General features: G+C 41.4%; 1 protein-coding gene across 1 annotated transcript in view; it reads left to right on the top strand.

Moving 5' to 3' along the window:
- The first annotated feature begins 2,608 nt into the window (after positions 1-2,608).
- Positions 2,609-24,817, top strand: part of Ptp4a2 (protein tyrosine phosphatase 4A2) — a 28,407-nt gene continuing 6,198 nt past the window's right edge. Inside the window, exons 1-3 of the mRNA XM_005079497.4 lie at positions 2,609-2,740; positions 19,436-20,121; positions 23,901-23,993. Coding sequence (XP_005079554.1) covers positions 20,026-20,121; positions 23,901-23,993 — 189 coding nt within the window. The 5' untranslated portion in view covers positions 2,609-2,740; positions 19,436-20,025. The remainder of the gene's footprint in view (positions 2,741-19,435; positions 20,122-23,900; positions 23,994-24,817) is intronic.

Below are 24,817 nucleotides of genomic sequence, written 5' to 3'. Positions count from 1 at the left end.
CCAGGTACCTGGGCTGTCTCTTGACCTCAGCACCTCGCTTTTTTTGCCATACCCCATTACTTCTTTGGCATTGCTGTGTATGACAGGCCCACACAGCTTCTGCCTCCAAGGAGATCATGCTCTGTAAAATGAACCAGGAATACCGCCAGCTTAGCTTCACAGGGGTGCTGGGAGGATTAATAAGCTAATGGCACTTGGAACTGCTTCAGCAATGGCCCTGGATAAACTCAGGGTACTTATGTGTGAAACTCACTGCCAAGGGTGGTTTGTGTTTAATAAGGCACTTGCAGCCTGGTTCCTGATCTGTTTATGGCAAGGAGGAAGTAAAGCCGAATTATAGCCTTCTCTGGGAAAACATCTAGATTTGAGAGGCCAGGGCACCAATTTGCTGGCCTGTAGGTAAGGGCAAAGTGACTGTGACTCTATGGTCTCTAAGAGGCGCGTGCCCAAGGTCTCTGAAAGCTTGAAGACTTTCCAGCTTACTCTCAGGAACACAAATTATTGATGGAAGTCAGAGACTAATGTGATCATTTGGGCCCCAGAGGCAGACAGACCTGGGTCAAGCTCTGCTTCTGTTATTTCATTTCTCTAAGCCTCTGTTCTCTTTTAATATGAGTTAACAATACCGTCTTCATAGGGTTATTTAGAAGCATAAATTTGGTAATTTATTTAAAAGCACCTTGCCCAGAACTTGGAGAAGATGCTTTAAAAATGGCTATTAGTGTAGCTATTATTGTTATTTTATGTTATGTTACTTTTATTTTAAGGCCAGGCTGAGAGCCAGATGGACAGAAAAAGACTCATTCGACCATGAAAACAGGCATTTATCTTATGTTGTCGTGCTATGATAGAGCATAGATAGAGGAAATAACCAGGAAATGCAGCAAAAGTTCTTCTTTTTCCTTCTGTCGGAGAAAACATTGCCTGATGGAGGTTGGTAGAGTAATGCAGGCAGCCGTTGAGCTTCCACAGCATCAGCCAGGGGCCTTGATTCTAATCTGCAGTCTCTCCCTTGCTCCTCAAGGCCTTTCAACTCCCACGCAGCAAGGCCAGTTAGCCTTGCCCTAAAATACCCCCTCCTGGGCCACCTGCTGTTCTGTGCTGTAGCTCGGTGAGGCTGAGTCATTAAGATCTTTCCTTTCCTTTTAAAACTAAGTTCTAATGGAAGGCTCTGGTCAGGAATGATGCTCCAGGTCTGCCTTGTGGGAAATGGCTAACGACCATTGACCACTGCTTTTTCTCACACAAGGGCAGGATGACTTTTGGGGATTGGTGTCAATTCTGGGCAGATGAGATGTCCCAGGAGGAAAAGTTAACACACACTTTCTCCTCAGTTCCATCTCTCTGGGGAGTCTACCCACTTCTCAAAGCAGCCTCCAGGGCCCAAACCAGTCTCCTAACTCACTGGTAACCGCATTTTCCTAACCAGAACTCAGGACACATGATGATCTGACAAAGAATTTCTGGCCAGGTTCAAAATGCAAAAGGCAAAACGCCTTTCCAATGGAGAATCTCTAGGATTATCCATTGATTAGATCAGCAATTTTAGACATCTAATCCAACTCCCCATCTTTTTTTTTGAGGTGCTAAGATTGAATTTAGGGCCTCACAGGCAAGGAACTATAGACCCACCTCCACAGTTTTGTTTTTGTTTTAATCACGCTCATTCTTCATACTGGTACTGAAGAGCATCTGTGAAGATGGGATTATTTCTGCTTAAGAGTTGAGAATACTTAGGAAAAAACTTGTTCTGGATTTCCGTCAGTCAAGGAAGAAGTCTGTGTACTGCTAGCCCGGGAGCGGGCTGGGGAGCAGGGCAGAAAGACCTTTCGCGGAGAAGTACACGCCATTCGAGGCCTCCAGCTGGGGCAGCCAAGAACTAAGCTACTCGGTTTCCCACTTCTGAGCAGGAAGTCCCCCTGCTCAGGCCTCAGCTGCCGCCCAGTCCCAGTCCCAGCGGGATCTGGCCTGAGGCCTCGCCTCCCGGGAACGGGAACCCGCCCGCGACCTTGCGGGTCACTGGGTGGCCAGAGGCTTCAACTTAAACCCAGGTGCGGATGGGCGGGTCGCAGCGTGGGCGGGCGCTTTCCTCGGCCACGTTCGTCATGCCGCTTCCCCCACCCCGCGCCGGTCACATGGACGCGCCTTCCGTCGCCCCCAATGCCGAGAGGAGCAAACCACGAGGAGGCGGAGCACGGCAAGCGCCCAGGGCAGTGGGTCAGCGCCCCGTAGGCATTGTGGGCGGGGCCAACCGCCGCGAGCCGCCGCAAGCCAATCAGTGGTACCGAGGGCGTGGCCACGGCCGCGCGCGCCGCGCCCCGCAGCGCCCCCTGAGGGGCGGCGGCGGGAGCTGGTCCGGCTGCGCGCGCAGCGGTGGTGGCGGCGGCGCGATCGGCCAGGCTGTAACCGTCGTCCGTCCGGGAGCGGCTGGAGCGGCAGCGGCGACCGAGAGCGACGCGAGGCGACGCCAGCAGGCAGCGGCGGTAGCGGGGGCAGCGGCGGCAGCGGGGGACGCAGCGGCAGCAGCGGCAGCAGCAGCAGCAAGACGGACTCGTGGACACGCGCCGCCGCCGCCGCCGCCGGGCCGGGCCGGGTGTCGCGCGCCGAGGCTGGGGGGGAGTCGTCGCCGCCGCCGCCGCCGCTCCCGCCGCCGCCGCCGCCGCCGAGGTGACTGAGGAGAGAGGCGCCTCCTCGCTCCCGCCTCCGCCGGCCTTCAATGCCCAGTCCCCAGCTCGCCAGCGTGAGTGCGCCCCTCCCGGGCGGCCCCGCGAGGCGCCCGGGCCTCGGGCAGGGGAGGGCGGGAGGCGCCGCTGCCATTAGAGCAGGCCCGAGACACGTCCCCGGAAGGAGGGCCGGGCAAGGGGCGGGGAGCGCGGCTCGAGGTGGGGGAGCGAGCGAGCGAGTGAGCGTGAAAGAATGCGGGAGAAGGTGCGTGTGCGGGCAGCATGTGTCCTTGTGGGGGCGAAGGTGTGGCGACAGCGAGTGGGGGCGAGGAGGAGTGTGGCGGACAAGGAGGTGTGCAGGGGTGCGCCTGCGTTTGTCCGGCGCGTGAGCACAGGCGTCCTGGAGGCGAGGCCCCTTGGTCTTTGTGTTGATAGAGAACCTCGGTGTCCAGCCAAGGGTTTCACTCACTCAGAAGCGTGGGATTTGTGAGTTGCGGTCAAGTAAGAGAAAAGGGTTTGAGTCTCCCGTGACGCTGGTCTCTGGCGCTTCTTTCTCCTTTCGTAAAAATGTTTGTAAATTTCTGAATTCCCAGAGATGTCTTTGCCATCCTCTCCACCCCCATTTCCCAAAGCTAACTAACCAAGCTTGGCTCTTGCCCGGGATCCTGAGTTTTTGCCAGTAGCGTATTGAGAAGCGTAAACTTTTCTTTTGTAGGTAAATTCTTCGTGTTCAGGTCAAGGATGTTTAGTGAGGTTAACCGCAGTATTTCTTAACCTTCTGCAGGAAAGCGACTAAGAAACAGTTATAGTATAAATGTCGATAAAGAAGTGCCACAGTTGAGTTTCTGTCTTTGGATTTGTCGCTAAATACAAAGTGACTAATCGTGTCATTGTAGGCATTGAGCAATGCGTCGCTGTAGCTGGATTAGTATATGGTATCTACTTGTTTCCGCGCTCTGTTACTGAGCTGTTTCAGACAGGAAGTGAGAAAAGTTAAGCCTTGTTAGTGTGCAAAAGGAAGCTAAGGCTATAGATAGAAGGACACATTAGCAGGGCTTTGTTTTCTGATCCGGACTTTTTTAGTTCGGGATTGAATGATCCTACGTGATTGTTAATGGGGTTTTCTGTATCTGGGGTTGAAGAAGGATTATTTTGTTTCACTGATATTTTTAGAAATTCCAAATAGGATTCTTCTTGTAGTTCAGTATGGTCTCAAAATCATTGTAACATAGTTTGGATTTGAATTCTGATTCTCCTGCCTTGGTCTTCAAGTGTTAAGATTATATAGGTTTATAAGTAGGCTGAATTGGGGATTCGAGATGAAGAATTGTTGAAACAGATTTTATACTTTAATGATGTAATCATAGGAGGTAATTGGAAATAAGTAAGCAAAGCTGAGGCTGATGCCACCGCTCTTTAATCTCCACTACTTGGAGGTTAGAGGCCAGAGAATGGAAGATTCAAGGGCAGTTTGTGAAACTTTGAGAGCTTATCTCAAAAATAGTAAAAGGGAGTCAGGGGAAGGAAATAGCTCAGTGGTAGAGCACTTGCCTTGATAGAGCAGTCCTAGGTTTAATCCCCATTGTTACTACCAAAAAATGTTGGGAATAAGGAAAGGAAAAAAAAAAGGTGGTTCTTTTTGATAGTGGGTGTAGAATTACAGACAAAAATCAGTGTGATGCTTGCAGTTGAAAATTTTACATATATGTAACTTCTGATAAAATATTTGTTAGAAGTGAAAAGAGTTTCTTCTCCTTTTTCTTTTTTAAATATACATATATAGAGTCTCATTTTGTTGCCTGGCCTGAAACTTACTCTGCAGCTCATGCTGGCCTGGCATTTGTGGTAGTACTATCGCTGCAGCTTCACAAGTCTGGGGTGGCAGGCATGACTGACCAAGCTTAGGTGGAAATTAATGGTTTCCTTAATGTCCCTTTTCTCATACTATGCTTGAGAAGTAGTATTGCCACTCACTGGAAGATGGGAGTAATTAGTAATAAGTGCCACTGTGCTACAGGTGATTTTCAAATATTCATTAATTCTCACAGCCACAATAAAGGTGGGAGGATATCCTCCTTGGCATTTGCTTTGCACATTTTTGAGATGCTGCTATTTGCCAGGCACTAGGGATTTGGTTATGTGCCCCCTGGACTTCATAGTGATGAGATGAAGAACAGGTACTTTGTTCAGTAACTTGCCCCAGGTCACACAGTTATAAGAACTGGATTAAAAATTAAGGTCATCTGAAGCCCCTGATTTTTCCAGGACACTAAACCATTCTCTCAGTAGCATGTCTGACTTTGAAATTTTTTTATTCTTACAGTGGTCTAGCAGCTTGCACACCCGAGAGCTGTGGAAGCTAATGGAGAAGACTAAGTGTCTTTGAGGCAAGAGGATCATTGTAGGAGATGCTGACTTGAGGCTTTTTGGGGCCTAAGCTAGGCTTTCATGTGGGAGGAGATTCTGCCTTGAAACTGTCTTGGGGCCCCAGGGTGTGTGCTTTGAGACAGTTTTTATGAGGCACCTGGGATATGTCTGGGAGGAAAGTCTGATTAAAGAAATGTAGCAGACTTTAATGTTTGGTGATTTTGTGTGTGCAATGGGGGGGCATTTATTGGAGCTGAGGAGTCAACTGAAGTGGCCACTTTGAAAGTTTTTCTCTTGGGATGTGCAGATGATTAAGTCAAGAGATTGCAAATCACATGTAAGAGAATATACTTGAAAGTGTTCTGTTAATTATAAGTTGAACTGCAGATACAAAAATATTACTAAGACAACAGCTTGTTACATTTAGTATTTAGAAAAGCTGACATTTCAGAACACCTTTACCAGTGAAAAATAGTTCAGAACTGCTGAACTGGGTATTTCTGACTCAACAGAAGTCAGATCACTCCCTCCATGAGTCAGTCAAGTAATATTTAATTTGAACCAAGTTTATAGGCAGAAAGCATTTACAACATCACCAAACTTTTGGTGGCATTAGGGAAGGATAGTGAATGAATGCTTCTGCATATGGTTTTTTTGTTTTGGCTTTTTCAAGGCAGGGTTTCTGTTTAACAATTCTGACTGTCCTGGAACTTCTTTGTAGACAAGGCCTTGAACTCAAAGAGGTCACCTGCCTGTGCTGGGACTAAAGGGATACGCTATCATTGCCTGTTTTTTAAAGTCAAAAGTTTCATGTGTGTATTTATATACTTGTTGAAAATAGAGCTGAGTAAATTCTATTTCTTTTTCTTTGAGTTAAATCTCCCCATCCCCCCCTCCCATTGAACTCTCCTACAGAGCTGCACTCTCAGCTGCCTGAGTGGACTTTTTCTATCCTTCAAAGATAGCTTTTCCTTATGTAATAATTACAGACTACAGTTTTGACACAAAGTTGAAAGTGAGTAGGGATTTACATTACAGTTCAACCTTTTATTGGAATTAGTGGTTGGAGAGCAGTAAAGTCTCTGGAGAAAGCATTGACAAAGCTTCAAGAGAGCAACGCACAGCTTTTAGACCATTCACATGGGATCGAAACTTCAGTTAGAGCAAAACCTAAGTTAAGCATAGGTAGAAGTTGGGAATTTTTTTTTAATCTTTTTTTTTTTTTTTTTTTTTCGAGACAGGGTTTCTCTGTGGCTTTGGAGGCTGTCCTGGAACTCACTCTGTAGACCAGGCTGGCCTCGAACTCACAGAGATCCGCCTGCCTCTGCCTCCCGAGTGCTGGGATTAAAGGCGTGCGCCACCAACGCCCGGCTTGGGAATTTTTTTTTGTTTGTTTTTTGTTTTTGTTTTTTTGAAACAGGGTTTCTCTGTATTGTTTTGGAGCCTGTCCTGGGACTTGCTGGGTAGACCAGGCTTGGTCTCAAACTCACAGAGATCCACCTGCCTTTGCTCCCAAATGCTGGGATTAAAGGCGTTCGCCACCAACGCCCGGCGAAGTTGGGGATTATTAAGTAAGTTTTGATTGAGTAGAAACAGGACTTAGTTTAATGTGGTAGAGTGAGTTACTTTAGTAAGGAGAGTAGTGGTAGAATGTGGTTTGGGTGCTTGTAAAGTACAACATTAAACTTCTGTGCTCTAGGTTCCAGCATTCCCTTCTTTAGGGGCTTTTTTATGGCTGATCACAAACCATTGGCTTTATGTCCATCTCGGTGATGGTTCGTGGGGTAAAGGTGTGTGTTGCTAAGTGACAATCTGAGTTTCATCTTTGGAAATCACATGATAGAAGGAGGGAACGAACTGCAGGTTGTTCTCTGACCTCCACACATAGCTGTGACCCACACAAATAGACATCTAAGACAACAGTGAGTACAGTCAGTGAGTGAAAAATTGTTTTCCTTTTGGAATTAAAGCACATTTACATCCCTGCTGAAGCAGTGGATGTTACTAATTATAATTACTTTGGGAAATGGCCATTTGAGTTTAATCTGTTGGATACAGGAAAAGTTTTCCCCATTTTCAGCTTCAAAACTAGTATACAAGATGTGTCTGGTGTCTTCATGAGCTACGTGGTTATCCATGAACTACATTTCTCTATCTTACTTGACTTCCTGGACTGTCTTTAGGACCTTGACACCTTGTATAAAGGATTGTCTGGTGTAGAGTCAAAGTGGGTGTTGTACATAAGTCTCCTGTTCCTTGGTCTGGGCCATTGTCCCCCCCCCACCCACCCACCTCGAGACAGGGTTTCTCTGTATTGTCTGTATTGTCTTGGAGGCTGTCCTGGAACTCACTTTGTAGACCAGGCTGGCCTCGAACTCACAGAGATCCGCCTGCCTCTGCCTCCCGAGTGCTGGGATTAAAGGCGTGCGCCACCAACGCCCGGTGTGTTTTTTTGTTTGTTTGTTTTTTTGAGACAGGGTTTCTCTGTATTGTTTTGGAGACTGTCCTGGAACTCGCTTGGTAGACCAGACTTGGCCTCGAACTCACAGAGATCCACCTGCCTCTGCCTCCCAAGTGCTGGGATTAAAGGCGTGTGCCACCAACGCCTGGCGGTCTGGGCCATTGTTAAAATAGTCATTTTTCTTGTACCTCCATGAAGAAAAGCTTCATACAACTGTAGGCTCTGTCCTCTTTCCACAAGTCCTCATGAAGTTCCAAGACTTGGGTGAGAAAAATGACGTTTCTATACAGTTTACACCTTTTGAAGGTATTTTCCCTCTACTGTATTCTCTGTCTCTTCTACCTCTCCTAGCTCTCCCTGTCTCCCTTCTATTCTTTCATTTCTTTCTGAGAAGGTCTCTCTAACTAGCAGGCTGACCTGGAACTCTTAAGCGATCCACCTGCTACTGCCTCCCAGTGCTGGAATTAAAAGTGTTTACTACCACATCTGGATCCCTTGTACTATATTTTTAATTATTGTAGATTTATAAAGCATCAAATTCTTTCCAAGAAAAATTATTTTGAAAAGTTGACCAGTTACATCTGAGTTTTTGTGACTTGATTGCACGTTTCTTGTTTATATACACCAGTTTTTATACTTAAGTTCAGCCTAGAAACTTAATTTTTACTTATTTTCTGTTTTTTCAAGACAGGGTTTCTCTGTATAGCTCTGACTGTCCTGGAACTCACTCTGTAGACCCAACTGGCCTTGAACTCTCAGAGGTCTATCTACCTGCCTCTGCCTCCCAAGTGCTGGGATTAAAGAGTCTGAGGATAATAAGTTTAAGGGTGACCTTGAGCTTTGAGGTCACCCTGGGTTACAATGAGGTTATGTCTCAAAATATTCTAACTCTAAATCTATCAGGTATTTAAAGATGAGACTTTACTGTGCTCCTTTCTTTGCTAGTTAAGACTGCTCTGAAACAACACACTGAACATTAGAGCAGTCTCTTTTAGAGAAATAGTGTTTGATTCCTTTCATAGTACTTTTGGATTGAAATTTCATTCCTCTCAGAATATTAATTCTTTTGGCATAAAATGCACCCTTGATATATTTGTCTTAGCAGTTCTGATAAATTATATTTTTATTTCTGCAGTGGAAAAAATGTTGGCTCTAACTAATGTATCATTTGACAGTTCAAAATCAGATCTGCTTTCTTCTGGTTGTCTAACAGCTTTAGGTAAAATTTGAACATCTTTTCATTGTTTTACAGGCTGTACTAAGAGTGTATCACCATTATTTGTATGTTTAATCTCTGTTCATGTTTGATATTTATTGTTAGTAGTAGGATGAGTTGATGTGTTTTCTACTTTGTTATGGTGAAAAACCTATCGTAAGGGAACAGAGTAGCTGGTTAGTACAGAAGGATATGAGTCATCAGCAGGGCTTGTCAGCAAATTAAGAAGGATGTGATAGAGCACAGTAGATTTTAGTGACATGATTCTCCACATGTGTGGTTACAAACAAGTTTTCATTTGGTTGTTAGTTTAAATTATGTAAATATGAGAAGTTCTTCAAACATGAGTCACACATGTGGTGTTCTATAGTCCATGGGAAGCTAACACAGAGTCTAGGGTATGCTAGTAAAAAGTTACATCTTCAAACATGACTATTTTGACAGAATCGTGCTGTAGGATTGAGGACTCAAAACTGTCAGTGTTCTTGAGACAATTTCTGAGACCTGGAATTCATCATGTTCCACCATATCCAGCTAAACTATATTTTGTTTTGTATTTCTAGTGAGATGAAATCTTTAGTTAATTTCATTTCTGTTGTGGGGGAAGAAAACAATTCAGTGTCAAGTGGAGTTAATGAGTATAGAGAATATTTTTATTGTTGAGTTGTGTGTGTGTGTATGTGTCTGTCAGAGGAGGCAATTCTGGCCTGACAGTCTTTGCTCCATTCTTACGACTACTACTCCATTTTGGAATTTTTGAGAATCTTTAGTACAATTGGAACTGGTCTGAAATTCTCCATAAGGCCCAGGTTGCCTTCTTCCATTGTTAATCTTGTTTTCTTTCTTTCTTTCTTTCTTTCTTTCTTTCTTTCTTTCTTTCTTTCTTTCTTTCTTTCTTTCTTTCTTTCTTTCTTTCTTTTTTTGGTTTTACGAGACAGGGTTTCTCTGTATTATTTTGGAGGCTGTCGGTCCAGCCCGGCCTCGAACTCAAAGAGAGCCACCTGCCTCTGCCTCCAGAGTGCTGGGATTAAAGGCGTGCACCACCACCGCCCGGCTCCCATTGTTAATCTTGTTAACCAAAGGCTAATCTTTCTCAAGTAACATCATGTCCTTCACTGTTCCTACTAATTTCTTCCAGTTGCTGCCAGTTTTCATACTTTTCCTTCGGAATCTTTTTTTATTATTATGTTTTTATTATGTATGTGTCAAGTGTGACAGTCAGAGGGCAATTTAATGGGAGTTGTTGCTCTTTTTTTTTTTTTTTTTTTTTTTGGAGACAGGATTTCTTTGTATTGCTTTGGTGGCTGTCCTGGAACTAGCTTTTGTAGACCATGCTGGCCTCGAACTCACAGAGATTCGCCTGCTTCTGCTTCCTGAGTGCTGGGATTAAAGGTGTGCACCCCCACTGCTGGGCATTGTTTCTCTTCTTAGACCCGGTGGATTCCCATTTTTATGCTTGGCAGTAGGTATCTTTGCTGGCTTTCTTTAGAAGTCTTGGTCCTCGTCTCTTTTCACACTTTTCCTAGTCTATATAATGTTAACATGAAAATTTAATTCCCATCAAGTATTTTTTGCCTACCTTGATCTTATAGGAGCTTGATCTGAGTAGGGTGTATATGGTGTGCTTACAGCCATATGGATTGATGCTTGCTCACAGATTGGTGCACTGCATTTTGGTATCATTCAGGAGTGGTGGGTCTTAAAGAGGAAGCATTTGGAAGAAGAGGTCAACAAAGATTTGATTTTATGTTCTTAGATTAGAGCCCATTTCAAACTAAGTGGCATCAAAAAAAGACTGTTGGCAAAGACATCAGTGATTTCTCCTGTTTACTTGACATTCATACATAAATACATACACTATTTTCATTGTGCCCATTATTGGACAGCCAGTGATGAGATAACATATTAAGAGACCCGCAGACACAGATGACTGTGAAATGTGGTTCATAAAGACAAGCATAGAGAAAGTGAAGTGTAACTTAACCAGTTTTCATTGAAATGTAGACAAAAATGTTCTAACAGAAGAATGCTTTTTTGGGTTCAAACAAAGGACCTTATGCTAACAAGATGGGTTTTGGAATGTCTTATTTGGTATCCTGAACATAGAGAACATCTCTCTCCTTTTCTGGGTAGATGCTGGACAAAATGGTTTTGTGAATGTATTTGACAACTGAGAAAGAAAGGTTACCTATGCATGGCTGGGAATTTCTGAAACACTGTATCATAGATGCTTAAAAGGGGTCTTTGGGTTTTTGCTTTGCATGCTGCTCCTGTGCTGTGGGTTATTTTGAAAGGTGATTCAAATAACCTTTCCCAAATGTCTGTTTTGCAACCTCAGGGAACTTGCAGCTGCTCAGTCATATCAACTGTCCTGATGGCAGCCTAGGAAACATTTCAAAGTGGTGTTGACAGGCAGAAGCCAGGTGTCTTTGGGGATTTTGCTTTTAAACTTGCTTTATTAAAACTATTAACAGTTGAAAGTCAGGATTTGGGTGAGCTAGTTAATTGGTTTGGTTTAGATTTTTGGTTCTGGGAACTGAACCCAAAGCCTTGAGCACCCTAGGCAAGTGCTTCTACTACGGAATAATACTGAGCTTTTCCGAGTATCTGTTAATGAAATAATCAAATCAGTAAACAGGTTTTGGATTAATACGTGTATGGTAGAGTTGAAAACTGAATTAAAATGATTAAGATTTAAATTGTTTCCCAGGAAGACTATTGTGAGTCTCTTGAGATTAAAGAAATATAGAACAAGAAAAACAAAAATTTTTTTTGGGGGGGGGAGGTTGGTTTTTCAAGACAGGGTTTCTCTGTGACTTTGGAGGCTATCCTGGACTAGCTGTTGTAGACAAGGCTGGTCTCGAACTCACAGAGATCAGCCTGCCTCTGCCTCCCAAGAAAAACAAATATTACTGTTAATTTTGGGGCAGAGCAACTAATTGGAGATAGCTCTTACTGCATGAGATTACCACAGTTGTTTAGAAAAAGAATGAGCCTAACTTTATAATAGTTCAAATGCTAATAACTAGTCTTTAAACATAAAACCAATAGAAAGGATGGTTTTGATGCTTTCCTTTTAAATCAAAGTATGGATGAATAGAATCAATTTAACAGCAATTTATTTTATTTTGGGCTTTTAATTTTTTTTCTTTTTTTTTGAGACAGTTTCTCTGTAACCCTGGCCGTCCTAGAACTCACTCTGGAGAGGAGACTTGCCTCAAACTCAAGAGATTCTCCTGCCTCTGCCTCCTGAAGGCACCACCACCCTCTGGCCCAGCAGTTTAATTATTAAAAGATTAACTGAAAGCAATTAGATCAGCACCTAATATTAGGATTATACTGTTAGTTTTTTTCATGTTATTAACCAGTATAATTAATTTTTTAAAAGAAAAAAATTGACCATAATACTGAAAATTGCATTGCATTTTTTGTTTTATGTGCTTTTTTCTTTTTCTTTTTTTAAAGATGCTGATTATTATTTTAAATTGTGTGTGCGCGCGTGCGAAAGCACTCATGGTTGCAGGTGGCTACAGAGGCCACAGATGTTGTTTTCCTTGAAGCTGGGGTCACAGGTGGTTGTGAACTCTACCCAGTGTGGGTACTAGGAACTGAAGTTCGGGTTTCTGCAAGAGCAGTTAAAGCTCTTAATCGACGAGCCATCTCTCCAGCCTGTTTTGTGTTTTGAGTCTCATTCTGTAGTTCAGGTTGGCCTGGAACTTAACCCAGGTTGGCTTTCCAGTTTATGGTGGCCATACTGCCTTTTGTCTCCTGACATGTGCCACCATGCCCAGATAAATTTTATTTATGGAAGAAAAAGCGACATTTTAGGAAAGAGATTCATCTGGAGAAATGCTAATCTTTAGAGGAAAAATACATTGTGCAGTTGAAAAGTACATTTTCTAATATGGCTTAAACACTACAGTATTTGTCTTAAAGCTATCTATAGAGGAATATATTACTAAAAAAGGGAATTTTCTAATCATCAGGATACAAATTTGAAAACCATTCCCTTTCATTTGAGTGGAAACAGGGCCCACTGGATGTGAATGAGCAGCTGTCAGTGTTCTCAGAAGCAGGTGTGGCTGGTTGTTGAATTGCTTTCCTTTCCATTTTGAGTGGCAGGCCATGTGTCTTTGCTGATTCTGAAATGTTAAGACATTTCCTACCATCAAGGTCATAGCTTCTTTTTATAGACTGGATTATTGATTTCTGTACTGGAACTTCATTCTCAAGTTCCCTTCTTAAGGAGGAAGTTCAGGAGTGGAAATAAGCAAGGAGTAACTCTGAAACTCTTGAGTTGTTTTCCTTAACGAGTTAAAGAAGATTGTCCTGCTATTTTTATCTTATTTACAGATATTTTGGCTTCTGCTTTATACAGACAGGATACTCCATCTACTGTCAAGGATCAGAAGGAGGGAAATTAATATGGATCTTCTAAGTTTCAAGAAACTGTGCCCTCGGGTTTTGTTTTGTTTTTTTTTTTTAATAAATGTAGCATTAGAGGATAAAGCAAGGTAGGTGACCAGGCTGGAGAAAGCACTTGTCTCCAGTGTTCAGATGGGTTAGAGTAAGTCAGGAAAATGAGCAATTTCAGTTTGAGACTAATTAACTAAATGAGAAGCATTTAATTGGTAAAGATGAGTTGTCTTCAGATTATGTGCCTTCAGAAGCTTTCTCAAATAATAAAAACAGTACAGTGATATTTCACTCAATTGTCTTTCTAATTGTGATGGTCAAGATGATTTCAGTCTATAGTCTGAGTAGTTGCCTATGAGTTTTACAGTTATTCAGAGCTTTGGCTTTCATCTTCAGTATCCCGTTTGTGGACACAACCTTCTAGGTTCTACTTGAGTGTATCTGAAAACTGATTTATCTTATTCTCTGGATTGTTACTGTCTTGCTCTAAGCCACCTTATCTCCTAGGTTGTAGCAGTAGGCCACCTCACCTATCTTTGCTTCCACCCGTATCATTTTCCAGTATGTTTTTATAAAGCAGCTGGAGTGATTGCTTATTTAAAACAAATTGTCATTTTTGAACGAAACCATTAATTGGCTTCTTTTGAGGGTCATTGTTCTCTGAAAGCCAAAACCTTATTTATGGAACCTATAAGTTTTTCATTTCTGACTCTGCATTTCTTTGTCCTCTTTCCCAGTAGCACTGGCCCTCCTGCTTTTCCTGGAACACCCAAGCATGCCCTTTATAATTGTAACTACAGCTTATCTGCTTGTCTATATGTTCTGAGTATCTATTTGGCTCACACCCTCTAGGCTTGGTTAAAATGTCATTTTTCTAGCAAGTCCTTTTTAAAAAATTGGAATCCTGGTATCTTCTGGAACTATAGATTGTTTTACTTTGCATTTTTCTCCAAGGAGTGGCATTGTATTTATTTATCTATTTATTTTTGCCTGCTTACATATAAAATTCATCCCAATAGAAATTTTTATTGTTAATTACTTTTTACCTTAAGAGTATTTGGCATAGTATATATCCAGTAGGTATTTACATTAATATATTCTTATCTAGAAAGTCACAAATAAAATTTAGCTCATCTGGATAAATTCAGATTAGGTCAGTTGTATTTATTTTAATGGGGAATACCGATGTTTTTGTTCATGTGAGGTGGATTTGTTTTAGAGAAAATGTTGCAAGGTTTTGGTTGTGTATACAGTGTGCATTTGGCTTTAAGTTGCCTGACCATAGAGACTAATCAGACTCATTTGTATGGCTTCCTGTAGAATTTCTGTTAAGAAAAGTAACAGTACATAAACTTGTTTTTTAGGCTGGGGTTAGGTTCTATTTATTGCTGTCCAGAATTCTTTTATTGTGCATTTATATTCTAATGGCTGTTTTAATTTGGTGAATACTGGCATAGGTCATCACATTAGAGGCTTATATGACTTAATTTGGAGCTGAAAGAGGTGGAAAACTTGATGGGGGTAGATTGATGTTAGTAAGATGGGATCAAATTAAATAGGGCTGATCTCTCATGCCTTTGAATTGCTGTATTCACATTTGAACAGGACTGTAGTTGCTGAGGCATGACATGAAGTTTGCTGAGTCTTTAACAAATATGAAAACTGTCTTCCTAGAACTGTAGTCATTATAGGCTTGCCTGGGACAGGAACTAGCTCTCTGGAGGCCTTTTCTAATCTTGTGATTATTATAGTAGTGTTTAGAACATGAAATTAAGTCACTTAGAGGTTCTTTATCACCCTAGAATTTTTAAAAAAGATAAGTTGTGTTACCTGGAAAAGCTAAAACCATTCAAAAGGTGTATGTTAAGATAAGCAAATTATGCTTCTGTCCTTTATCCCCTCCCTACCCTTCCTATGCCTCTAGGAAACCTCACCTCTTTTATCTTTGTAAACTTTTAGATAGTCCATGGTTATGAAAGTGCACAAATGCATCTCTAAACCTTACCTACCATGCATCTTTAATTTGGTTTGCTAAGTAGTGTCTTTCATCTATCTTTACCTATTTGTTTATTATATAGATCTATTTTGTCTTTATAATCTTTGCCTAATTCTCCATTTTAAGAATATACCCTGCAGCTGGACAGTGGAGGCACACGCCTTTTAACCCCAGCACTTGGGAGGCAGAGGCAGGTGGAGCTCTTGAGTTCAAGGCCAGCCTGGTCCATAGAGTGAGTTCCAGAGCAGCCAGGGCTACATGGAGAAACATTTTTTCTGAAAAACAAAAAAAACATACATACATTCACTCTGATTAAATAATGGGTACTGGGTTATTTCATACATGTTGGCTGTATATTTTCAGTTATATACAAGCAGTAGAATACTGACACCAGGATTTAAACTCTTGTTAGTTTTTGAGACAGGGTTTCCCCTGTAGCTTTGGAGCCTGTCCTGGAACTGACTCTGAAGACCATGCTGAGATCCAACTGCCTCTGCCTACCAAGTGCTGGGATTAAAGGCTAGCTAAACTCTGGTTTTATGCTCTCAGAGTGTTAAGTAGTCTCCATACTGTCTTAGCTAGTTAGGATTCTGCTTGCTTGCCTGTTCTTCCAAACCCCTACTTCCTTTCCTTCTACTCTATCCCTTCTTTCTAGCTTTTGGCTTAGATTACAGGGATTTCTGTTTCAAGACTATTCTTTTCAATTCTTCTGTGAAGATGTATTCTTTTGTTGAAATTAAAATACTACATTAAAAAATGGAATTGTGCCAAATACAACTTTTTTTTTACACTGTGTTTGTATGTCCATGGAGGTATATGCTGTTGGATATCAATTTTGTTGTGAGCTGCTTGACATTGGTGCTGGGAAGTGATGAATGCTGCTTTCTTCAACTGTTGAACGTTCTAGCTGCAGTAGACTGTGGTGGTGATTTTGATTTTGTTTGAAAACAGGTTTCCTTTGCATTGAGTGTCAACTGCAGTTAACATTAGTTCAACTGAAATGATGGGTGCAAAACTTGTACTATTGATGTGCAGTTGAACTCTCAGGAGAAGGGGTGGGACAGAAACTTGCTTTTATCATGTGTCTGTTAATTTTGATAGAACATACTGTTTCTTTTGGCAGAAATTCTGTTGCTGGAGTGCTTCAGTTTAAGAATTGAAAATCTAATAAAAAGTTATCATTATCCCTGGAAATGGTTCTTCCAAAATGAAGTGGGAGGAATGAGATGGGATAAAGCTTGTTTTGTTTGTTCAGCAGACAGATACTGGAGACTAGGAAGAAAATTTAATGCTAGGACTGTAAGCTTTTAAGTCTGGCTGCCACTACAATACAAGTCTTTTAATGCCTTTATTCAGCCGACACACATTAGCTGTGATAACATTGAACCAAAGGATTCAAATGCAGGTTAGAATTTCCTTGTGTTTTGCTGTGCACTGTATGCAAACCATTGTTTTTGAGTAGTTTCCTGTGTAATCTTTTCCTCATAGAAGTCAGTTGCAGATACTTGAAGAGATGTTAGCCTTGCATGCAGAGAATGGGACTTGAAGAATATGTGGGTGCATCCAAAATGGAAGGAAAAAATAACTTAAGGAGTCAGGAGAGCTAGGCTCTTGTCTTGATTGGTTCCTAATTAATAGTGTTGGTCTTAAAACGTTTAACCGATTTGAACAAGATCTTGAGTTTTTTAAAGGTCAGAGTAGTTTTTTTTTGGTTTTTCGAGACAAGGTTTCTCTGTATTGTTTTGGAGCCTGTCCTGGACCTAGCTCTTGTAGACCAGGATGGCCTCGAACTCACAGAGATCCCCCTGCCCCTGCCTCCCGAGTGCTGGGATTAAAGGCGTGCGCCACCAATGCCCGGCACTTGGTGATCCTTCTGCTTCTGCTTTCCAAGTACTGGAGTTTACATTATTATTATTAAATTTTTGCAGTACTGGGATATCAAACCTAGGGTTTTATGCTTGTCGGGCAGGCATGCTACCTCTGGGCTATATTTTCAGCCCTGAAACATCAAAAAGCATTTTATTATTGGTGACTTATAGAAAAGGCAAGAAAAAGCACTTCTTAGGCCATGTCCCTAAAGTAAAATTAAAGATTCTGCTGCTTTCTGACTTAACCTTGTGATGTAGTAATATTTGGAGAGAAGAATGCTCTGGGAACCATTGACCTTCAGATAGTTTATACTTTGTTTTTTTAAGTGTATGTGGGTGTTCTGCTTGCCAGAAGAGGGTGTTGGATCCTCTAGAACCACAGACAGTTTTGAGCTGCCACGTGGGTGCTGGAAACTAAACCCAGGTCCTCTGTAAAACCACAGATGATCTTAGCCACTAAGACATTTCTCTATCCTCAGAGTTCATCTGTCTTTTTCCCAAAATTATTTTTTTAAGGGCTGGAGACATGATGGCTCTGTGCTTGTTTAAGAACACCAACTGCTCAGATCCTGAGCACCCACTAGGTAGCTCACAGCTATCTATAACTCCAGTTCTAGGCCCTCTTCTGGTTTCCATAGGCATTACATGTATGTGGCATAAAAATATGCAAAACACCCAATACATATAAAAGCTAATAAAAATAATACTCTTAAATTTGTTTTCTAGACATGATTTCTCTGTAGAACGTTGGCTGTCCTGGAACTATCTTTGAAGACCAGGCTAGCCTTGAACCCACAGAGATCAAACTCTGCTTCTGCCTCCTGAATGTATGCACCACCACACTTGGCTACAAAATTATTTTTTGAAAGATTACTTTTGTTATTACTTTTAGCCCTATTTGTGTACATGTGTGCTGGCTATGCATACATGAATGCAGGTGCCCTTGGGGGCCAGAGGTTTTGGATCTCTCTGGAACTGGACTCACAGGGAGTTATAAGCATGGGTGTTGAAATTGGGTCTTTTTTTTTTTTTTTTTTTTGGAGACAGGGTTTCTCTGTATTGCTTTGGAGGCTGTCCTGGAACTTGCTCTTTAGATCAGGCTGGCCTCAAACTCACAGAGATCCGCCTGCCTCTGCCTCCCTAGTGCTGGGGTTTAAGGCGTGCGCCACCATTGCCCAGCCAAATTGGGTCCTTTTTTTAGAGCAGTATACTCTCTCAACCACTGAGCCATCTCTCCAGCCTTAAAATTATTGTTTATTTTTCTTAGATAGGGTCTTACTACATAGCACTGACTGGCCTGGAACTTACTTTGTAGACCAGGCTGGCCTCGAACATATAAATATCCACCGAACTCTGTTTCCAAAGTTTTGGGATTAAAGGCATATATTTCCTACATTGTTTTTGATACAGGATCTCACTATGTAGCTATGTAATCGAGGTTGGCCTAAAATTTGACATTTCCCTGTCTCAGCATCCTGAGAGCTGAGATTACAGGTACTGCACCATGCCTGGCTGATTTTGTAATCTTGAGGCAGTCATGAAAAATAGCAAAAAGGGTAAACTGAACTAGAAACAAGAGGATGGGCTTGTGCGTGAGTGGAATCAACAGACATTAATGATAAATTAAAACCCAGTAACCACATAGTCAATAGAAGACTTTAAATTGAGGTCCAATTAATTTATTATGTGACTTGACATAAATCCTTTTACTTTTTTTTTTTTTAACATAAATAACAGCTACTTGGAGAGGGAGGGAGACAGTCAGTGTGTGTGAGAGTCTTGAACTTGCTATGTAGTGGAGAATGACCTGGAATTTCTGATCTCCTGGCTTCTACCTTTCAGGTGCTAGGATTACTAGCCATATGCCACCACACCCAGTTATAAGGTGCTGATGATCAAACTAGGCTTCTGGATGCTAGGCAAGCACTCTACTAGCTGAGTCACAGATCCAACCCTAAAGTCAAAAAATTGACCATGTTTAATGGATTCGTGTCATAATTGGGGCAGGTGACACATAAAATATTAATAAAATCAAATCTTTGAAGTAGAATTTTGTTAAGTGCCCTCAGCCTATTTACAGATAGATATGTAAACAAATATCAAAAGCAGAAAAATAGTTTTTTTTAGCTGAACTGTTAAAAAAAAGTCCATGGAAAGTTTTCAAGTAATTTGTGATTTGAATGAATTTTTAAGACCTCTAGACATTGAAAAATGACTTCGAAATAATTTATTCCCACACAACGTGTATTGAACCAGTTGTGAAAAGACGTAAGACTGGTGTTTAAGACTCTTGTTATGTATACACACTTCTCCTAATCTTCATAGGTGGCCATCATTTAGCACTGATGACTTTGACCTATCTTGGGCTCTTAGAGAAAGTATTCTTAAGACTTCATGCTTACTTCGTTCTTAATCTCATTTCCTTTTATGTTTGCTTTTCTTCCCCAGGTTTTCCGTTGGAATATACGTTGCACATTTATGGCGATTCTGAGTGTGAGGGCAGACTTCTGCCAGGCTCAGCACAGCGTTTTCGCTGACAAGTGAGCTTGGGGGATATATGTGCCATAATTAACATTGCCTTGAAGACTCTGGACACCGAGACTGGCCTCAGAAGTAGTAGGCTTTTTTTTTTAATTGCAAGCATATTTCTTTTAATGACTCCAGTAAAATTAAGCATCAAGTAAACAAAAGTGGAAAAGAACCTACACTTTTAACTTGTCTCACTAGTGCCTAAATGTAGTTTAAAGGCTGCTTAAATTTTGTATGTAGTTGGATTTTTTGGAGGCTGAAGGTATCCATCTGCAGACATTGAGACCCAAGCTGAATTTGGATTCAAGTGGATTCTGAATACTTCTGCCTGTGTTGAAGAGAAGCTTGCTTCATAAGAAGTAAACAAGTTGGATAGAGAAAATAGTGATCAATAATAGGCATTTTAGTGGTCTTTTTAATGTTTTCTGCTGAGAAACATTTCAAGATTTATTGACCCTCCCCCATTTTCCCTCCACACACACGCACGCTCACACTTTTTATTTGCCATAATGAACCGTCCAGCCCCTGTGGAAATCTCTTATGAGAACATGCGTTTTCTGATAACTCACAACCCCACCAATGCTACTCTCAACAAGTTCACAGAGGTAAGATTGTAGTATATTCTGTCTATTTTGGGGAATGATTATAGCTGAAATCTTATTAAAATGAGCATAAAATTGTGTCATCTAACTATGAATGTTTATCTTTTCATAATTTATATTGGGTTGAATTGTTACTATAGAATTTTAGAATATTTATGAAATTTGGGGATATTATAGATTATCTAGTACATTTGTTGAGCACAGTATGTACTCAGCATTGCAGTAAGCACTGAGCACTCTTTGTTTTTAAGGTCAAGGTACAAAAATTCTATTTGATACAGGCATTCTTTGTTCCCTCCCTTTTACAGATAATACCACTCAGCCTCAAAACCATTTATTTAATTTGCCCAGTGACTCATTGTATTTGGTAGAACTGCCACATAAGCCTGTCATGCTTACACTCAGGTTAAGAGGTGGATGGGATGGGTAACAGAGCCAGCTGTCTGGTGTGACAGTCTGAGTTCAACCCTTGACTGTGGTAACTGATTCCCCCAGTTGTTCTCTGACCTCATGCATGCATGCTGTAACAGACATATTTGTCCCATGCACACTGAAAGTAATAATTTAAAAAAATCATGTTATTTCAAATCTCAGTGAAAAGATACCCCAAACTATTTAGTAACAGTAGTTATCCTAATACAGGAACCCAGAAACTTGGGGGAAGGAAGTGCTCATGGGTAGGACAGCAGTCTCATTTGTCCCCCCTTTTTGGTAATGAAGAAACTTTTTCTTTACTCTTTAGCAAATATTTGAATGTAAGGTTTTTAATCTTTTATAGATTGTGTTGTCAAATGAATTCTGTTGGGGTGTTATGGAGTAGAGCAGCTGGGACTCTTATTTTATGGGACAAAGCTGATGCCGATAGATTTTTTATTGTAAAAAAGTTGTAACAGCCGGGCGTTGGTGGCGCACACCTTTAATCCCAGCACTCGGGAGGCAGAGGCAGGCGGGTCTCTGTGAGTTCGAGACCAGCCTGGACTACCAAGCGAGTTCCAGGACAGCCTCCAAAGCCACAGAGAAACCCTGTCTCGAAAAAACCAAAAAAAAACAAAAAAAAAACCAAAAAAACCAAAAAAAAAAAAAAAAAAACCAAAAAAAAAAGTTGTAACAATTTCGGACCAGTGTTAGTCATGAAAGTCATTGTAACTTCCCCCCTCCCATTTTTTATGGTACTGTGCAGTCTTGCCATGGACTTTACCACTGACATACATATATCCCCAGCACATATATTTTGAGACCTTTCCCCCACCCAACTTAAGTGTTACTGAGAATGGAACCCAGAACTTCATGCATGCCTGCCAAGCAAGCACACCGACAATGAGCTATGTCCCCCATCCATTTTATTTTATTGTTTTGGTTTTTCGAGACAGAACTTCTCTGTGGCTTTGGAGACTGCCCTGGAACTAGCTCTTGTAGACCAGGCTGGTCTTGAACTTACAGAGATCCACCTGCCTCTACTTCCCCGGTACTGGGATTAAAGGCATGTGCCACCATTGCCCGGCTTTTTTTTTTATAATTTATTTTACATGAATTGGTGTTTTGCCTTCTGTGTGAGGGTGTTGGATCCCCTAGAACTAGAGTCACAGACAGTTGTGAGCTGCCATATGGGTGTTGGGAATTGAACCCGGGTTCTCTGGAAGAACAGTCTGTGCTCTTAACCTCTGAGCCATCTCTGTAGCCGTTATTTTATTTTTTTTAAACTATTTTTAGATTATTTACTTTATTGGTGCTTTGCTTGGGTGCATTTCGATGTGAGAGTGTTGAATCTCCTGGAACTAGAGTTACAGTTGTGAGCTGCCATGTGTGTGCTGGGAATTGAACCCAACTACTCTGGAAGAGCAACCAGTGCTCTTAACTGTTTATGAGGCACTTGCTAAATTTTGAAGCTTGACTTTAATTTAATCTCATAGCTCAGGTGAGTCTTGAACTTGTGATTCCTCTGTCTAGCCATCTAGGTAGCAAAGATTATAGGTCTGTGTCCCTAGGCCCCCCTGAAATTCATTCTTTAAATTCCTAGTTGGGAGCTGGTGAGATGGTTCAGTGGGTAAAGGCTCTTACCACCAAACCTAATGACCACCAAATTCATATGGTGGAAGCAGAGAACTGAAATTTGGAAATTGTCTTGGGACCTCCATGTGTGCGCTATGGTATGTTCACAAGCACAGACACAAAAATGAATAAATGTAAAAACATTTTAAAAGACAGGGTCTCACTATATGGTTCTGTCAAATCTTGAACTCTATAGAGATCTGCCTGCCTTTGCCTCTGGAGAGCCATTCCTGGCCTGTATTTTTCTGTTTAAAGGAGCAAGGCATTTGGGTGTAATTGTGTACTAGTTTAAAATCACCTTTTCTTCCTGATTTCAAAACTAAACTTTTGCTCTTTAGAAAAGCAATGAATGCTTATCACACAAACCCCAAAACATACAACACTTGGGAGGCAGAGGCAGGCAGATCTCTGAGTGCGAGGCCTGCCTGGTCTACAGAGCAAGTTCCAGGACAGCCAGGGCTATATAGAGAAATCCTGTCTCAAAAAAGAAAAACCAAACAAACCAACCCAAAACATGCAGAAAAGCAAAATAAAAGTCAGGCATGGTGTTGAATGCCCTTAATCCAGCACTCAGGAGGCGGAGGGGGCCGATCTCTGTGAGTTTGAAGCTACCCTGGTCTTCAATAAAGGCAGTTCCAGTACAGCTGGGCTGTTAAAACACAAAGAAATCCTGTCTTGGAAAACAACAAAATCCAAACAAACAAAAGCAAAATAGAGTGAATCAAAAACATTGAATTGGCTGGCATGGTAGCAATCCTTTAATCCCAGTATTTGGGAGGCAGAGGCAGGCAGATCTCTGAATTCGAGGCTAGCCTGGTCTACAGAGTGAGTTTCAGGACAGCCAGGGCTGTTACATAAAGAAACCCTGTCTGGAAAAATAAAAAACAAAACAACAAAAAACATTGAATTGTTAATTACCCGATTTTTCAGATTTCCCCCCCACATGTGTATATTTATAATACAAACATGTAAGATCATACTGCATAACTTCCCCCAATGTCTTTAGTGTTACTTTATAGCTGTCATATATGAGTGTACATCCTCCCTTAACCATTCCCTTTTTGGGGAACATTAATAAACATTTCTGTTTACTCTTCTGTTCTACCCATGATGAAGATGCTGTGTAAGCTGTTCTTACTACCTCCTTTCAGTGAAATCCCAAGAATAGAATTTCTAGGTCATTGTATGTATGAATGTTTAAAGTTTTTGTGCTTTGCTACTACATTGCCCTTTAGAAAGGTGACTCTTCCCACAAGGAATATGTGGGGTTTGTGTTTGGGTTTTTTTTTTCCTCCCCCTAAGACAGGGTTTCTCTGTAGCTTTTAGAGCCTATCCTGGAACTCATTCTGCAGACCAGAATTTACAGAGATCCTGCTTCTGCCTCCCGAGTACTTGGATTAAAGGCATCAACAACATCGCCTGGCTAGTATGCGTAGTGTCTTTTATGTATTGCTGCAGTGAGATCAGTTTTGAGCTTTGCCTAAGAATGATACCGCATGCCGGGCGTTGGTGGCGCACACCTTTAATCCCAGCACTCGGGAGGCAGAGGCAGGCGGATCTCTGTGAGTTTGAGGCCAGCCTGGTCTACAAAGTGAGTTCCAGGACAGTCTCCAAAGCTACAGAGAAACCCTGTCTTGAAAAACCAAAAAAAAAAAGATACCGCATAGTTTTAGTTTGTAATAGGTTTCAGATCCCCCAAACAAGTTCCCTGATGACTGTGTTTTTCTTTAAAGGAACTTAAGAAGTATGGAGTGACAACTTTGGTTCGAGTTTGTGATGCCACATATGATAAAGCTCCAGTTGAGAAAGAAGGAATCCACGTTCTAGTAAGTGTCCAGTGTCTTTGTTTGTTTCTACAAATAGACTGATTTTTTTCAAACACTGATACTTAAAGAAAGCTTGCTACTTTTGATAGTCTTCTAGAGTTTCTTTGGGTTAATACATGAGCAGCATTATTCATTGTGTTTTTGGAGTCTACAGATAAAATTGAGCACATACTTATTTCTAAAACATGGAAATTGGGGACTGGGTAATGTTTCAAGAGAGTAAAATGCTTCTGTCAAAGCATGAGAACCTGAGATTGGCCTTTGGAACCCAAGTAAGAAGACCATGTCTCAAAAAATTTTAGAAAAAAAAAAAGAGGATGGGTATGGCAGGACCTGCCTTTAATTCCAGCACTTAAGAGGCAGACGAAGTAGGAGGCTTTCTATGATTTCAGAGTCATCTTGTCTACATAGTGAGCTCTAGGCCAGCCAAGGCTACCACAATGAGACACTGTCTCAACACCTCCCCTATATACAATGAAGATTGTCGTTTTGTATTTTGGAGATTAGTGCAGTATTTAGCTTTTGTTTCTAGGCTTCTAATTTTAATACAATAAAATAATTTCCATCAGAAATACGTCATATGAAAGTATCCTCTCCCTTTGGTAAGTACTAGATTAGTGACATAATATTTTGTGGATAATTTGTAGAGGACAAACAGGCAGGAGAAAAAGCTAAAGACATCCTGGTATAGAGTAGCTTTTTGCTAGACTTCTTTAAGAGCTCTAGTAGGGTTAGAGCTAGTTCAGTTCAGTTTGAATACAAAGCAAGCATGTTAACTATGCTGTTTGCTTATAGAGAATGAGTCAGTTAGCTAAAAAACTACC

The sequence above is a fragment of the Mesocricetus auratus genome, unplaced genomic scaffold, assembly GCF_017639785.1.
Source record: "Mesocricetus auratus isolate SY011 unplaced genomic scaffold, BCM_Maur_2.0 Super-Scaffold_100014, whole genome shotgun sequence".
Lineage (NCBI taxonomy): Eukaryota > Metazoa > Chordata > Mammalia > Rodentia > Cricetidae > Mesocricetus > Mesocricetus auratus.
This window is presented reverse-complemented; position numbering and strand designations above follow the sequence as displayed.